Below are 16646 nucleotides of genomic sequence, written 5' to 3' on the forward strand. Positions count from 1 at the left end.
AAAAACTGCAAACTTGATAAAAATTTCGAAAATTTTATTTTTCGTTTTTCTAATAATTTTTCTCCAAAAATTGTTCTTCAATCAGCTTTCTTTTAGTATTGGTTTTTCGAATACGAATAATCCGCAGTTTCTCTTTAGCTACTTTTATCACACCACGCCGAAAAAGATGACAGTAATTTGTAAACTTTGTTTTTTTTTAAGACTGGTCGGAACATTCTGTGCTACTTGCACAGTAACCGGATATCCTCCTTAACCATTGCATACAGTCATTGAGTTTTTTGCGGATGACTGTTCGTTTTCGAATGAAGCTCCGCTTAGCTTCTGTAGAGTGATATAACATATTAAAGCTCCTACAGTCGATAATCAGTTTGAATAAAATTTTTTGTCCTTGTTCTTACCTATGACGCTTACCTATGAAAGAACGCTTACCTATGAGTGATATATCATATTAAAGCTCCTACAGTCGTGATTTGAACCCTATTAAGAAATTTCAAAAAAATTTCCCCAGCGTCGAGAAAGATTGATCTGAAATTTTTGATTATTCGTCTTATTTCGAGCAATTGAAGCGAGCGAGTAAATTATTTTAATTGCTTATAAGCTTACAATAGCTTAATTCAAAATCTAAAAATTTAGTTTTACTTGGGTAACGGTAGTTTGTTTTGATAATTTTGGCGCTTTTTTGATTCAAAAACCCAAAAAACTGCAAACTTGATAAAAATTTCGAAAATTTTATTTTTCGTTTTTCTAATAATTTTTCTCCAAAAATTGTTCTTCAATCAGCTTTCTTTTAGTATTGGTTTTTCGAATACGAATAATCCGCAGTTTCTGTTCAGCTACTTTTATCACACCACGCCGAAAAAAATGACAGTAATTTGTAAACTTTGTTTTTTTTTTAAGACTGGTCGGAACATTCTGTGCTGCTTGCACAGTAACCGGATATCCTCCTTAACCATTGCATACAGTCATTGAGTTTTTTGCGGATGACTGTTCGTTTTCGAATGAAGCTCCGCTTAGCTTCTGTAGAGTGATATATCATATTAAAGCTCCTACAGTCGATAATCAGTTTGAATAAAATTTTTTGTCCCTGTTCTTACCTATGACGCTTACCTATGAAAGAACGCTTACCTATGAGTGATATATCATATTAAAGCTCCTACAGTCGTGATTTGAACCCTATTAAGAAATTTCAAAAAAATTTCCCCAGCGTCGAGCAAGATTGATCTGAAATGTTTGATTATTCGTCTTATTTCGAGCAATTGAAGCGAGCGAGTAAATTATTTTAATTGCTTATAAGCTTACAATAGCTTAATTCAAAATCTAAAAATTTAGTTTTATTTGGGTAACGGTAGTTTACTTTGATAATTTTGGCGCTTTTTTGATTCAAAAACCCAAAAAACTGCAAACTTGATAAAAATTTCGAAAATTTTATTTTTCGTTTTTCTAATAATTTGTCTCCAAAAAATGTTCTTCAATTAGCTTTCTTTTAGTATTGGTTTTTCGAATACGAATAATCCGCAGTTTCTGCTCAGCTACTTTTATCACACCACGCCGAAAAAAATGACAGTAATTTGTAAACTTTGTTTTTTTTAAGACTGGTCGGAACATTCTGTGCTACTTGCACAGTAACCGGATATCCTCCTTAACCATTGCATACAGTCATTGAGTTTTTTGCGGATGACTGTTCGTTTTCGAATGAAGCTCCGCTTAGCTTCTGTAGTAGGCATTTTTGGTATTTTATAGGTCTGACTGTCCTTATACATTGACGCATTAGGACCATGCAATTGTGTATTAGATTTTGTTAAAAATTATTTGTTTAATTTTCGTTTTCCAGTTCATTTTTGAGTTTCGGCTTTAAATCAGGCAGTTATTATGTATATCTTGATTTTTCTGAGTTGTTATACCTCAGGTGTTTATTGTCATTATGAAGGGCTTTTCAGCTAACTCAAGAAAATAAACTGTAATGATGTCTTTAAAATTTTGACAAGTTCAATCTGTATTTATTTTTTCATGTTACTTAGGTTTTAGTGCTTAAGTAAAATAATATTCAAGTGTCTTGTAATCGGGACTTTTTTCCGTAAACAACTTTCAGACAAATCTAAGAAGTCGAATTCGCTTTATTAGTGAACCCTAGCAATTTCGAGACTCCTTTCACTTGGCGTAGATGTTTTTGCATATGTTTTGTCGGCTCCTGTAACTTGCAATGCTGCGCTTGCATTGTGTCGTACGTAATGCGATGCTCTGCTTCGCCTTGGTGGTGTTTTTGATGCCTATATAAATGACGTTTGAACCTGATTTTTGAAATCTTTTTTTTTTTCAAATTAACATCATAGTGTGCAATTTTCCGAACATGAATACTTCTTGTGAATCAAAATGGGTCTATAATTTTTCATGAAAAAGTGCGAATTTATTTTTTGCTTGTATTTTTGTTTGCCTTTTTCTTTTTTGAAGTTGCGTGCTACTTTTGCAATTCGTCGATTTTGCTACATGTTATTAGCGCTTATGGCTGCCTAACTTTAAACTAAGGAAATTGATATGTTAACCCAATCATAATAATTGATTTTTCAATAAATTTATCGAAATTGTTCTGGTTATCTGACTAATTTTGGATGAATTTGATTTTTGGTGGTTTGATTCATGATTTATTTTTCGGTTTATTTCATTTTCTTTGTCAAATGAAGGCAAACTCAACTATCGAGCAAACAGCTAAACTAAAAAAAAAAAATCACGAAAATTGTGAATGACTTCTTGTGTCAAAAGGCGGTTTAGCATTTCTGAATTCCCAGTGGAATAAAAAATTTATCTTTTGATCCAGTTTTCTCTAACTGGGATAACCTAAAGAAGAACAAGAATTAATTCCCCTAACTTCGCGAACAAAAACTTAAATGCTTCAGTATAATTCAACAAATAAATCTGACAGAACCTTTTTTTTAAACCTTGAATCACTAAATAATTGAGCTTATTCCAAATTTAGAGAAGACATGAAGGGCATCAGTAATTACCACTAAGAGTCTGCCCTTGAAAAAGATAAACGCACTTTTAATTTAAACTTATTTCGAATTTAATATACTAGTAATCAAAAACATTAACAGAATAACAAAATGTTTAAGCCAAGTTTTGAAATAAGAACAGTGAAAGCTGGATGTTAAGGAACTTGCCTGAACGTGTCTCTGTGACCTCATGAGAACAAGGACAAAAAATTTTATTCAAACTGATTATCAAAAAATTATTGCGGTTTTTTCTCTTTTTCTAACAATTTTTTCTTAAGTTTCCAGGTTTCAGAGCGCCTAGTTTCCTTGTTTAATTGGAACAATTTTTCCTGCGTTATACCATGGAAGTGCAGGTCATAAATTAATAGTTAAAAACGATAGGTCTAAATTCTCCACAATTTCGAGTTTTTGAAAAACTATTTTTGAAAAATCGCAATATCTCAGAAGCAAGAACCTTTCAGTATCTCATGATTAAAGAGAAGAATCGCAGAACTTTTTCGCTGTCTAGTAGAATTTAAAAAGATCCCTCTTTGAAAACTTCATTATTATAAAAATACTTTATAGACATAGCAAGTCATACATACAAAAAAATCTTATGTTTGATCATTTTTTAAACGAAAGTATTGTCCCCCTCAAAAAAATGGTACGAACTAAATCAAGATATCAAGAATAATCTTTATCTCACTAAATGCGCGAAGCAACTAATCTCCTCCTTGCTTAATTTCATTTAACTTTCAAGCAAAATACGATTTTCGCTTAATACGTTCAGCAACTGCTATCTTCTATTCTCTATTTGTAATTGAATTTCCCTTAATTTACCTTTGCATAAAGGTTTTTTGAAGTTGATTCTTGCTTCTGGACTTCTTTCTAAATAGCTTCTAGCTTTCACGTAAAAAATGGTTTGAATGCTCAGTAGAATTGATACTTATTAAGGATGTTAAACAGAATGTCAAGAGATCTTAAGCCAACAGCTCTTGCTTCAACAGTATTTTGTTTGATTTTTTAAAAATATTTTCTTTTGTGGTGAATCGCTTGCATTATTCTCTTCTGCATAAAAGTAGGACCAAAATTGGTGTAGCAAGTGCAACCATAGATAAGCAAACCCTATTGATTAAGAGGTTGAATACTACTGCAATAACTTTGATAAGAATTTCAATGGGAACAAAAGGCCTCCAACTAGTAAAATATCGCAAAGTGTCTTATCTATTTTTCATTGAACCTTTAATACATGAGTCACGAAAAACAGTTTGGAATTAACATTTACCATCAAAAACATTGAGATTGGTTGAGGGCTAATTTTTTTTTCGAGATACTTTTCTGTGCTCAAAGTGAGCTTTTTTTCTATCAACCCGTGACAAATTCTGCTAGTTTTTATTTAAATGTGTAAATGATGGTTTTCACAAGCTTCTTTCCTACTATCAGCAAAATGGTAAACTTTCGATTGTTTGACACTATCTGGCATATCGCTTGTATACACAGGAAAAACAGGAGGCCTAGGACAGCCTAGGAGTTAGCGGCAGCCAATTCGAATTACTATCATTTGTATAAACATTTTGTTCTGTTAGTCAAATAGCTACGAATTAATTCATGTACAACCGCTCTTATTCCAAAGTTCAAAATTATATCATGATTTAACGTATCAGAAGTTTTTCAGATCGAGTCAGCTCTTCCAGTGCATCGACAGTTTTAAGTGTTTTTTTTTCCCGAAAACCAAACTTCTTTGTCTAGAAAACCTTACAGATGTCAAGAATATTGTAAAATTGTTATGAATTATCTGCTCAAAAAGCTTCGCTGAGCAAAATAGTAGTGCTTTAGTTCTATAATGATTTCGATCAAATTTCGATAGTTGCATATATAAGGATGATGCTTTCAGCCTCTTCGACACTCTGGGAAGCAGCCACTTTTAAATGAAAGATTGTTAAGATATGTCAGGTATGTGACAACAACAGAGGAAATGCTTGTAATGACGTTGTTGCTAAATACATACACACCTGATGACTGCTTCGGTTTAAGCAATTGAATAAATTCTCCAACTTGTAAACAAACATACAGAGCGTAGCGGAATAATTGACAAAAACTTTCTGTTCATTCCCAATTACCTCAACTAGTTACAATTCTAGATTTGTAATTTTTTCTTTGCAGCTGTTTGCAATGTCTTAAGTATCCGTTATCTCTAAATTTATGGTCAAAAGAAGTGGGGATTTCGTGCTCTGGGACTCGAATAAAAAATTTAATTATTTCATTCGTTTAAATTTTTAGATTTCTGCCTCGAGTCTCCGATACGTTGTCTAAATATTATTAATCTAACAAATTTTTTTCGATTTTTCTCAAATCAAATTTTCTACCTTTGAAAAAGTTGTGGCGTTTTTAGAGATTTGGCTGATAGGTAGAAAGTGTCTGATAGGATCGAAGTGTTTTTTTTAAATCAAATTTTCTACCTTTATTCTTTCACTTAAGAACATTCGTCTTTTCTTAATATTGCTTCTATCATTTTTCCATGATGCGTGAATCTTTTTTTTTCTTGTTTTTTGCTTTGTTTGTTTCTTTATCAAACCAGCAAGAAGAAAGTAAGGCGTCATTAGAGATTTGTCTGGTAGGTTCGAAGTGTTCTAGAACGGCACAGAAAACATCATGGAGATTATAAGATGCAGTAGCAGAACAAGATTCGCTGAGGATATCTGATTCTTCTAGTTTAAATTTCTGAAGATTTGAAAGTCAATGGTTTTATTTTTTCTTGAGGAACGGCACATCTGGAAAAAATTTCTTCTAACTTCAAAAAACTATGAGTTTCGAGTATGCTTATATCAAGCTCATTCAAGTTTCAACACTAAAATGAGTGATGCAGATTCGAGATATCAGTTGTTCTAGTAGGTTAGAAGTTCGAGATATGAATTATTCTAGTAAGTTAGGAATTCAAACATTTTTAAATCGATTTTCTCTAATTTATTTATAAATCAGGTGATTTCCTACCGAGAAGTCAATGTTTAAACTACGTGCATATAAGGATTGGTCACAAAAAATTTGATATCGAGTAATTCAATTTTGCTTTTTATGGTGCTCAAGAATAATTGATGTTGTTTCCAGTAGATTAGTAAACACATCTTTGACAAATGATAGTTCAGGAAGAAGTTAGATCATGCTGCTTTTAAATCTTCCAACCCTGATGTTTACATAGGAATCATTGTTTTTTTCTAACCGTAAACAGTGTAGTATCATCAGCATCACTCAAACCTGTTTCAGTAGTTTAAATTACTTCAGGAGACTCGAGAAAATACACCATTATTACACAAAAGAACATAAAAATTACTGGCATTATCAACTTTACTTACTTTTTTTTCTAGCATTTTTGTTAATTTTTGGCCTTTTTGGATATCTGCTGGTTCAGAAACAGCTGCATCATTCGACTGGTTGTAATTGTAACCGGGCACTTGTTACATCTTAAAAAGTTTGAATTCTACTAAACGTATCATCATTTCGATTTTACTTACACTTCTTGTACATCTTGCCGGCCGGAAGACGATGGGCATTAGATTTGACAACTTTGACCATGACATAATTTTGAGTTACAAGTTTACCACTTCAGTCTTTTACAACTTTTTCCGGCAAACTTATTAAACAATATTGTCTAGGCGACTGTTGTTTTCCAAGAGTTTAATTCCGAATTTGTCGTCAGTTTTTTTTCGGCTGTACTTTTCCGAGGTCGTCTTTGTGGTTTGAATTTTTGAATACCTGAATCTACGCGCTTCTTGATCTTCGCCTTCTTTTTCTCTATCTATTATGTCCTGCTCTTACTGATTTTCTTCTAATGCACTTAGCTCTGAGCTCTTCTGTTTGTGATCCTGCTTTACAATGGGTGTTTCTCCGAGATACTTCAGTGATGGAATTGCTTCGTTTTATCAATTTGAGTAGTCATAGTCAATTATCTGAAACTATTTAAGAAGTTTATCACAACAGTGATGCTAATACAAAAACAGTGCTAATCATCAACATTATTTAAAATTGAAAGAGCTTCACCGTGATTTGTTCTATTCGAAAGTTAAATTTTTTAATCAGCTTTTCGGTTTCCTTGTTCTTTAAAACTTTTCCAACTGTCTGTTGGCCATCTATGTTTGTTCGAGTTGTATTCTTTACTCTCGGTTTGATTTTATTGTTTTATGGTGGTTGACAAATAAGAAAATAATATGACTGTTTTTGATTTACTTCTCGCTTTGCTTCGCCTTAGTGTAAAAATTTGGCAACAGTTAGTTTCTAAAAACGTTATGCAATCAAAAGTAGGGCAATGGAATGCGTTCTAAGGGACGGAAATGCCCAGGCTTTTTCTACATTTTTTTTGCCGCATAGGGAAGTCTCCGTTTACGGTGAGACAGTCATCATAAGAAGATCCGAAGCTTCCGATTCAACAGTTGCCGGTGCGGAAAAATCGATGACATCTCTCTCCCTTACAGACAAAGGCTCAAGGTTGAATGGTGGTAGCTGGGCCGGGGGCCAATAATCCTAAAAATTAACAGTTGCTGTTTCCATGTACAGTGTAGTTGTATATCAAGAAACTGTTTTTCGCAAGTTTGACAATCCAGAACAATGTGTGATGTCTTTCGTTTCCCTTGAGAGACGTTTGATTAAACTAGTAACGAAATTATGGAATCAATTGATATTTAATTAATGTAGCTCAATGAAGGCTACGCATTGAAAAGCTAGACAATCAATGAAGTCAAATATTGATTAAATTATGCTGACTCTAAACTTTGATAAAAAACAGCAGGCGACTCAAGTATTCTGAAGAAGAGATCCACAGCTTTTCTATAAAAAAGCCCTTTGAACGACACCAGTTACCTTTAGAAGCATCAACGACTGCTGTAAAATAGAGCCTAATAAAAAGTTTTTTTTCAAACTATTTAGCATAAGCATTACAAGCTATTAAAATATCAGTAACCTGGAGGATTCATTAAATGTTTGCAGTTGTTAGAACAGTTATCGTACTAAGAAGTTGCTTAAGGTCGAAATTGCTTCTTGTGCAAAAGTACATGCATTGCGTAACATGCATATCCATGTTGAAGAAACTATAAAAGATATAACTGAGTATGTCAATGATATATTTTGTTATTTAATTTAAAGTAAATATTTATCGTATTTACGCTTGCGATTAGCAATCGTTATCAAATTGGAATAAAGGTTTTTTTTGGGTTAATAATTTGTTTAAAAATCACTTGAATCATTTGCAAGGTGGTATAATCACTTACAGTGGTACTTCGGTGATATAATCATTTCTTCTGACCTGCTCATCTTCTTCAAAATCAAATTTAACTACTGGCCACCAAGAACTACTGGTAATGGATATATCTAGAACTCTAACCAAAGTATTTATAGTTATTACCCTTGCGATAAGCGAGGGTATTGCAATCGGATACTAGACTTTTTAGGGCTTTTTCCTTTTAGGTTTTTAGGAATTTTTTGTCCTTTTTGCAATTTTTTAGTTTCGACAAAAAGGGATTTTCTAGGTTTTTTTTTTAAATTTTTTATTTATCTTTTCATTTGCTGGTAATCATAGTCATACCTTTTTGTATCGCAATTGGTGCGAAGCTCCGTTTCGCCTCTGTGTTATAAATTTAAATTCAATCAAACGATCCGATGCATCTGGCGTAGAGGTGATACATTTGCTTAAACGGCTAAGGCCTTGGGTTTGAATCCGGCCGGGACCTATTTTCGTTGCTAACTTGAGTTTATTGCGTTTTCGGACTATCGTTCGTCTATTTATTTTTTTCTGCTTAGTTGTTGTAGTCCGATTTTTTTTTGATGTTGCAGCTTTTTCTCAAGTGCTGTAACACCCATGCTTGACGACAAAACCCGGCTGTTCGAATCTAGTCGGGACTTGAAAAATTGGTAGTTTTGATTTTTGGCTGTCTGCTTATTTTTGCCGGCTTAGTTCCCGCAGAAAGGAATTTTTCAGCTGTTTTCTAGCATTTCGAAAGCTCCTTTTAATGTTTTTTCTGGTGCCTGTAATTTTTTCCGGACATTTCGGGCTTTTTTGCAAGTTTTTTAAATTTTTATGACAAAAAATTTTTTATAGATTTTTATGACCAAAACAATTTTTAATTTTTATTTCAGTTTTTGATTTTTCTGGCATCTGATTTTAATCACGGTTATTTTTTTGTATTACAGGTTTTGCGCAGCTCAGCTTCGCCTCTGTGTAAAGTTGAGGTTTGAATTTTTTTTCGCGGGTGGTTTTCCGGTTTAATGCTTTTCGACTCAAGCTCCTAGTAGCTAAAAGCGGATTTACGGGGACTTTTCAACTTTGTTAAATTTGCGAGAGCAAGTGTCTTGTAATTTGGAATTAAATTTTTTCCCGCAAGCAATTTTGGCTTTTTTCCACTTTCTTCTCCCTCATTTGAAAGTCAGATTTCATCCATTTTGACGTTGTCATAACGTTGAAATTTTAGATGGTGAACAACTTAACTTCTGTGAACACATTTTTTTCTCCATGCCTTACATCGTAACATCGCGCATGCAGCCATAATAACACCTAAGAAATAGAAATTTTTTATGTTGTAGGAGTTGAGAAGAGCCGCAACTTTTTAAACTAAATTGTAAGAAATTGAGCTTGCTTTATTTGTGATCCTTTATAAGTTAAGACAATGCTGTTGCCTTGGCACTTTGGCCTGGAGTCCGAGTCCCGGTCGGGCCTTGTTTGTTTTCATTTTATAATTTAAGAATCTGAAAGTTTTTTTCCGGCAAAAATTGCATTGTCAGCCTATTGGTTATCTGCTTATGTTTTCTCGGCTTAGTTGACCCATCATTCATTTTTTGTGCTGAGAGCACTTTTCCCTGTAATTGCAAGTTTTTTCAATTTTTTTGTTGCGTAAAGTTTACTAACCTGGCTTTGCGTGCTGTACTTTTTTACTTGAAAGGTACATTTTGTTTCAATGTTAATTACACAAGCACAGCTTGTGTTATAGTATGAACTCTCTTTTTTTCCAAGCTGAGTCGCAAATATTGTTGCGACAAAATGTGTTCTTTTTGAAGATGTTCATTTTGATCACTAACCAGCTACTAAGTACAGCTAATGCTAGGGATCTTAAATCAAGCTATTAAATTACAAATTCTTATTTGATAAACACAGGAATTACGAAAATGCATGGGATCGGTTGTTTTTTTTTTTGTTTTTTTTTGAGACGCTTTGGAAAGTTTTCGTTTTTCTCAAAAACTTTTCTACCGATTTTCAAAAGAGTGGTATCAATTCCGGCTACTCTTCTGTGTGCCTGCTTACTCCACTAGTGTCTTTTTACCTTAGCTCATTTTCTACAGCCTTCGAAAAAATGTGTGGAGGAATTTTTGACCCAACTTTTTGGATTTTTTACATTTTCTCGAAAACTACCCACCTAAATCTGATATTTTATATTTTTGGTTCAATTGAAAAAACAGGTTGTGGAAAGCTCCCCTGCATAAGCGGCTTGCCCGAATTTTCTTACACAAAAGATTATGGCCCTCAAAATAGTCTTTTTTCCTTTTTTTTATAAAACATTTTTCGATTTTTTTTTACTTTTCTCGAAAACCACACTTTAAATATGAGATTTTAGTTCTAATCGAACGGAACGGTTGTGAGGGGCTACTCTGCCTTAGTGGCTTAGCTCTACTTTTTTCACACAAAAAGTTACGACCCTCAGAAAAGTTAAATTTACGATTTTTTAACCGTTGTTTGAAACTTATCGAGTTTTCTCGACAACCCACGCTCCCAAATCTGAGGTTTTTGATTTCAGTAAGTAGAATGGGTTGTGGGAGGCTCTGCTGCATAAAGGTTTACAACTAGTTTTTTTACACAATAGTTATGACCCTCCAAAAAGTCAAATTTTCGATTTTTTGACCGTTTTTTCAATCTTTTTGACTTTTCTCGAAAACTACCTTTGCCAATCTGAGATTTTGGTTTCAATAGGTAGAACGGAATGTGAAAAGCTCCTCTTCATAACTATCTAAGCCCAAATTCTTTTACACAAAAATCTTATGACCCTCGGAAAAGTCAATTTTCGACTGTTTTTTGAATCTTCTTGACTTTTCTCAAAAACTACCCTCCCGAATCTGAGATATTGGTTTCAGTGCGAAAAACGGATTGTGGGAAGCTCCAACTCATAGGTGGTTACGCTCAGTTTTTATTACACAACTGATTATGATGACCCTCGGTAAAAAAAATTAGCAGTTTTTCCAAAGTGAAAAAACTCTTTTTAGCAGTTTTTCTTCTAATTGTCTTGAAAACTACCATCCGAAACCTGAAATTTTGTGTTCAATGAAGAGAGAAAGGGTTGAGCGAAGCTCGTCTGTGTAAGCTTTCTCGTTCAGTTTTTCTTTTAAGTTATGTCCACAAAAAAGTTATGTCCTTCAGAAACGTCAATGTTTTTATGTCTTGTCCGTTTTTTTTTAAACTTGTGATATCTCGAAAACCTGTACGAGATCCAGTATCATGTTTTTAGCAGTTTTTCTTCCAATTGTCTTGAAAACTACCATCCGAAACCTGAAATTTTGGGTTCATTGAAGAGAGAAAGGGTTGAGCGAAGCTCGTCTGTGTAAGCGCTCTCGTACAGTTTTTCTAACACAAAAAAGTTACGGCCTTCAGAAACGTCAATGTTTTTATTTCTTATCCATTTTTTTCAACTTGTGATTTCTCGAAAATATTTCAATCTGATATCAAAGGTTTTACAAGGCAACAGGTTGTAAGAAGCCTCCCTGCATAAACTGCTACGCATTTAAGTTTGAACAAGAAACATGTTTCTGGGAAATTTCCAAAACTACAAAATTTTTCACTCATTTTTATGAGAACAACAAGCAAGGTTTTGGGCGAAACCCAATGCTAAATTTTTCATGGATCTATAGGATCCACTATCACGGATCCAGTATCATGGATATGTAGCGTAGAGGTAGGGAAGGAGACCCGCAACGAAATAAGAGGGTTCCAACCTGGGTAGGGTTGCATGTTTTAAGGAACTTTTTCGTATACTAGTTAAATTGAGTCCGCTCTATAAATTGAGGCATGTTAGTTAGGAGTTTTGTTAAAAAATTGACTGTATTGCTAATGCGCCATAATTGGCTTGCGTTACTTGCAAATTATGCAAATTGCAAATTATGTAGACTCGAAGTTTTACTCATTTAGTTTTTCCCGTAGAGTTATCGGTCAAATTTTGGCTTGTGTATGCCAAGTGCAACTTCGCCTCTGTGTTTAACCTTGTCCCCGGTATTTCATTCGAAACAAAACCGCCAAGCATTAGAAGTCTTATAGGTTTTATTTTGATTTTTTTTTTCACTCTAACTTTGCAATTTCGTAGCTTTCATTATATACAGTGGTTTGCCATGCTTGTTTGTCATTCACTCAGCTTTGCCTCTTGTGTCTAATTATGCACCTTATTTTTTCTAGTGACGAGGTTTAACGAATGAAGCTAAGTAAAGAGGAGAACTGTAGAAGAGTGAACAAAAAGTAATTATTGTGTTCTTTTTCAGACTTTTGTGTTGTTTTTGAAGTGGGGATTTACCCCATTTTTCAGTAGCTTCAATCCCCATGAGGAGAAGGTTCTCAAAAATGATGATTGCTCTGATCGAGACCGGGTGCTTCAACCCCCCTACTAACATGCACTTGCGACTCCTGGAAACAGCCAAGTACTCCCTTGAACAAGCAGGTCACACAGTGAAAGTCGGGGTAATCAGTCCTGTGCACGATAAATATGGTAAGAAGAGTCTCATATCTGCCGAGCACCGGTTAGCTCTGAGTCATCTGGCTTGTAAGAGTTCAAACTGGATCAGATGCGAGGACTGGGAGTGTAAACAGGAGGGCTGGAGCAAAACTGTGGATGTTTTGGATCACTACAGTACATATCTGCAGAAAGAGTTTCCAGGTTTGAGTCGCACGAATTATACTGTGTTTAAAGAAAATCATCGTCAAATTTTATGGAAGACTTAAAAAAATTTTTGGTTGAGAAAGTCATACAAGTTAGGCTTACATAACTTAGGTTTACATACAATTAAATGCATTTAATTATCACCATAGTATTTCTTTTCTTCTGACCGAGCTTCATACCTTTAGTATTCCTTGTAAGATACTGATGGGTCGTGGCCTGAAGTAAGCTTTTTTCTAGCTAATCTGCGTTTTCAGTGGAAAATTTGTGGAATGTAGATTTAAAATTAGCAGCAAGAGTACATGGTTGATGCGAAAGGAGCGCATTTTCCCCGGTCACGTTTTTAGATTCTGTTTTCGGAAATTTAAAGGGTGCAGAAAATTTAAAAAATTACTCATTTATTATATTTTCATTTTAAAGCGTTCGGCCATAAAATCCTGAGGTGGTCAGAAGAATCAAAGCGATCTTTTACCAAGAAAGGTTTTTTAAGGAATCAACTGTCGGTTTCTGTGTGGAACAGACCTTCTGCTTTCGTTCAACACACCTAATCTCTGGTTGGACGATCACATCACGCGCATTTTAACCAATCACGGCATTGTCTGCATGGAGAGAAAAGACAACGACGCTTCCAAGCTACTCGAAACACACCCGATAGTGAATAAGTTTAGAGATAATATCATGATGGTGTCCAGTGATATTGAAAATGACATTAGCTCAACATTGGTTCGAGAATTGGTAGCGAAGGGAGGCTCAGCTAAGTATTTAGTCCCAGAAGAAGTCAATGATTACATAATCGAGAACAAATTGTACAAAAACTCTTAATGTTAACAATAGTTAGAAGCAGTAAATTTGAAAAATATTTTTTTAAGTGTAGCAGTTTTTAGTCACTTGCACTGTGATAGTTCTCGAAAAAATTCGAAATCATTCAAAGTTTTTTTCCCGCTGAAATATAACTTTCAAAAGGTGAATACTAAAATTTTTTTGTATTTAATTGGCTGAAACTTTTCAGAACATCATGAAATATAAAAGGCAGAAAAAGTTAAAATCAATTCTGAAAAATTTTAAGTTGATTGGTTTCGAACCGCCCTATAAGGTAATCTTAGATGGTACCTTGACTATGGCTGCTTTGACTCATAAAGTGAATCTAGCCGAACAAATTCCGTCCTACTTTGGGCTAGGTGATTCAGCGAGTGCCGACCAAATAGAACTGTGTACTACTAAATGTGTAATTAAAGAGTTGGAGAAACTCGGATCCTATTTCTTTGGTGCTCTGCATATTTTGAAACAGTTCAAAGTCGTCAAGTGTGCTCATAGCAGGAAGAAAATCAAACTGCCTGTGAATTGTTTGAAGTCGTTGGCTGAAGGCGACGAGAAATACATTTTTGCCACCCAAGATATGGTAAGCTCGCCCTATTTTTTGTTTAATTTCAATTGTTTTGATTTATGGTTTCATATTGTGGACATATTTATACGATTGAATAGAAACTGGAAATTAATTTAATTTGAAAATAATAAGGAACCCAACGTTAAAGTGTGTCTAAATTTGACTGTGTCAATGCAGCTGTACCTTTTTACCCAAATTTTTGTCGCAATGTTAATTATAATAGTGTTCATTTAAATAAATCCTAATCTGGTATATATTTAAAGTGTTGCACAAATTGTTTCATTTTTCAATTTAAGTCGCATTGAATTGCATTTGTGTATAGGTTGTCCAAGAAAATGTGGAAAGTTGCAAACTGCCATTGCTGTACCTCCACAATGCAACTCTGGTGCTAAAGAAACCCTCTTTTCTTACAGACGTCAAAGCAACCACTACTAAAGTGAAACTAGAATCAACTGAAAAAGAACATCTGAGCATTTTAAAGAAAAAAGAAGGCTTGGACGACAAACCAATTATTAATCCTTTCCTGGAAAAGAGGAAAGAAAAATTAATGAAGAAAATTGAACAGCGGAAACTGGAGAGGGTGCAGGCAAAAGAACAAAAATTGAAAAGAAAGTCCAAAGTTACCGGGAAAAAGGAAAGGAAAATGGAACAAGACTCAAAATCAAGATGTCGTAATAGACGCAAAAGACATGTTCCGAAAAACATTGGATCCGATGTGGCAACTACTGCGAGCGATTGAATTGATTTTACCAATTTATCAGTTTTTTCTTTGCAAGAGTGTCGTATTTGGCTTCGATAAAGCAAAGCAATTTGACCTATATAGCCATTTCAAACTTTTTAATGTATTTCTTAGAAAACGAGTTCGAAAACAAGTGCTTCTCAATTGTTGAGTTTAATATTGTTACAGGAATGCTCCTAATTCTCATTCGGATTAGTTACTCATCCTTCTTTACGAACGATCAATTCAATTCTGCTTAAATGTGATATACACATAGAATTATGTTCATAGTATAAATATTACTATTGAACATTGAAATTACTTTTTTTGCCGATGAGTTATTCGGCTTCCTGATTTTCAATTGAAGCTCTGTCGGACTAATATTCTAATGCCAAATTCTATTTCTGAATGCGTGTGCTAATTCAATGACTTATGTAGGATCGTTCTAATATTCTAATGCCAAATTCTATTTCTGAATGCGTGGGCTAATTCAATGACTTATATAGGATCGTTGTAAGTTTTTTGGAATCTGTATTTAGTCGTGTTCTCTTAAGTTGTTATACTTTTGCGACAAAAAAGCACAATGTACATAAACAAATACTTAAATTGCTCGTCTTGTGTTACAGATAGAATAACGGAACAAAAAACATCGAAAAGGTCTAATACTTGGTTATTTCACCCCTCATCTTCAATACTTCAGCCATGCGCCGAGGCAAGGAATCATGCAGTTTGTTAATGGCATCTTGAGTAATCAGATTCCAGTGTTTTTCTATTTCTTCATACAACTGGTCTCTAGATCGAAATTCGATATTGCTATGTTTTAGAGATTTCTTCAGCATCTTCCACAGATTTTCGATGATATTGATGTCGGGTGATTAAGGGGGCCATGTAGTCGTTACGGTGTCTTTTTCTGTGAAAAACGTATTCATTAAATTTGAAACATGGCATGGGGCGTTGTCATGTTGGAATACATACTGTGCACAGTCATACGAGAAATCCCTAAGGCTTCTGGCCATTTTCTTTCAGCTGTATAATCCGATTTCTTAACAGAATTGGGGTTTCCGGTGCCATCAGAAAATAATACAATAAAGGTTCACACCATTGTGAACAAACATTGTGAACAAACGTTCACGCCGGACATACTATCGTGTGAAAATGCAAGTGTAATCTACTTGCCATGAATCACGACGTTGGGTTAATTTAATCAAAAGATATAGCCCATTTAGTGCATTAAACTTCGTTGAAAATTTGAACAAAAAACAAAGTGTAACAACTTGAGAGAACACGACTGTTGTCGTAGATAGCTTGCTTGGTCTCCAAAGGTGTGGAGCTTGTATTTTCCGCTATGCTAATGTTTTGGTCTATCTCCTTTTTCGTCTTGTTGTCTTCGCCTCTGATTTTTTTGGCTTCGTTACCGTGCGGTTTTGTTTTCAAATTACCATAATCTGTAGTTCAGACTTTCGCATAGGTCGAGATGATTTTTTTCTGAAAAAGTCTTAAAGTTTGTTTAGGCTCAAATTTAATTTTTTGCGGGTTGATTTTCGATTTACTTATTACATCAGTTCATTTCCTTTGTTGGAAGAAGAAAAACTCCACAATCGAACAGCGAAGTTGTAAAGTTCCCGAAAAAACATGATCGGCTTCTAGTTTCGAAAATGGAATTATGTTTTCAGATTTCCCAGCGAAAA

General features: G+C 34.3%; 2 protein-coding genes across 2 annotated transcripts; both read left to right on the forward strand.

The window, feature by feature from the left end:
- Window positions 1-12468: 12468 nt before the first annotated feature.
- LOC134839216 (uncharacterized) lies at window positions 12469-13786 on the forward strand. Its single transcript, XM_063854693.1, has 2 exons — window positions 12469-12856; window positions 13347-13786. Exons 1-2 carry the CDS (start codon window positions 12523-12525, stop codon window positions 13676-13678), a joined length of 666 nt encoding a protein of 221 aa, XP_063710763.1. The 5' UTR covers window positions 12469-12522; the 3' UTR covers window positions 13679-13786.
- Window positions 13787-13973: 187 nt separating this feature from the next.
- LOC134839976 (rRNA-processing protein UTP23 homolog) lies at window positions 13974-14979 on the forward strand. The gene is made up of 2 exons (XM_063855604.1): window positions 13974-14255; window positions 14563-14979. Exons 1-2 carry the CDS (start codon window positions 13974-13976, stop codon window positions 14977-14979), a joined length of 699 nt encoding a protein of 232 aa, XP_063711674.1.
- Window positions 14980-16646: the final 1667 nt, after the last annotated feature.

This window comes from Symsagittifera roscoffensis, chromosome 2, assembly GCF_963678635.1.
Source record: "Symsagittifera roscoffensis chromosome 2, txSymRosc1.1, whole genome shotgun sequence".
Lineage (NCBI taxonomy): Eukaryota > Metazoa > Xenacoelomorpha > Acoela > Convolutidae > Symsagittifera > Symsagittifera roscoffensis.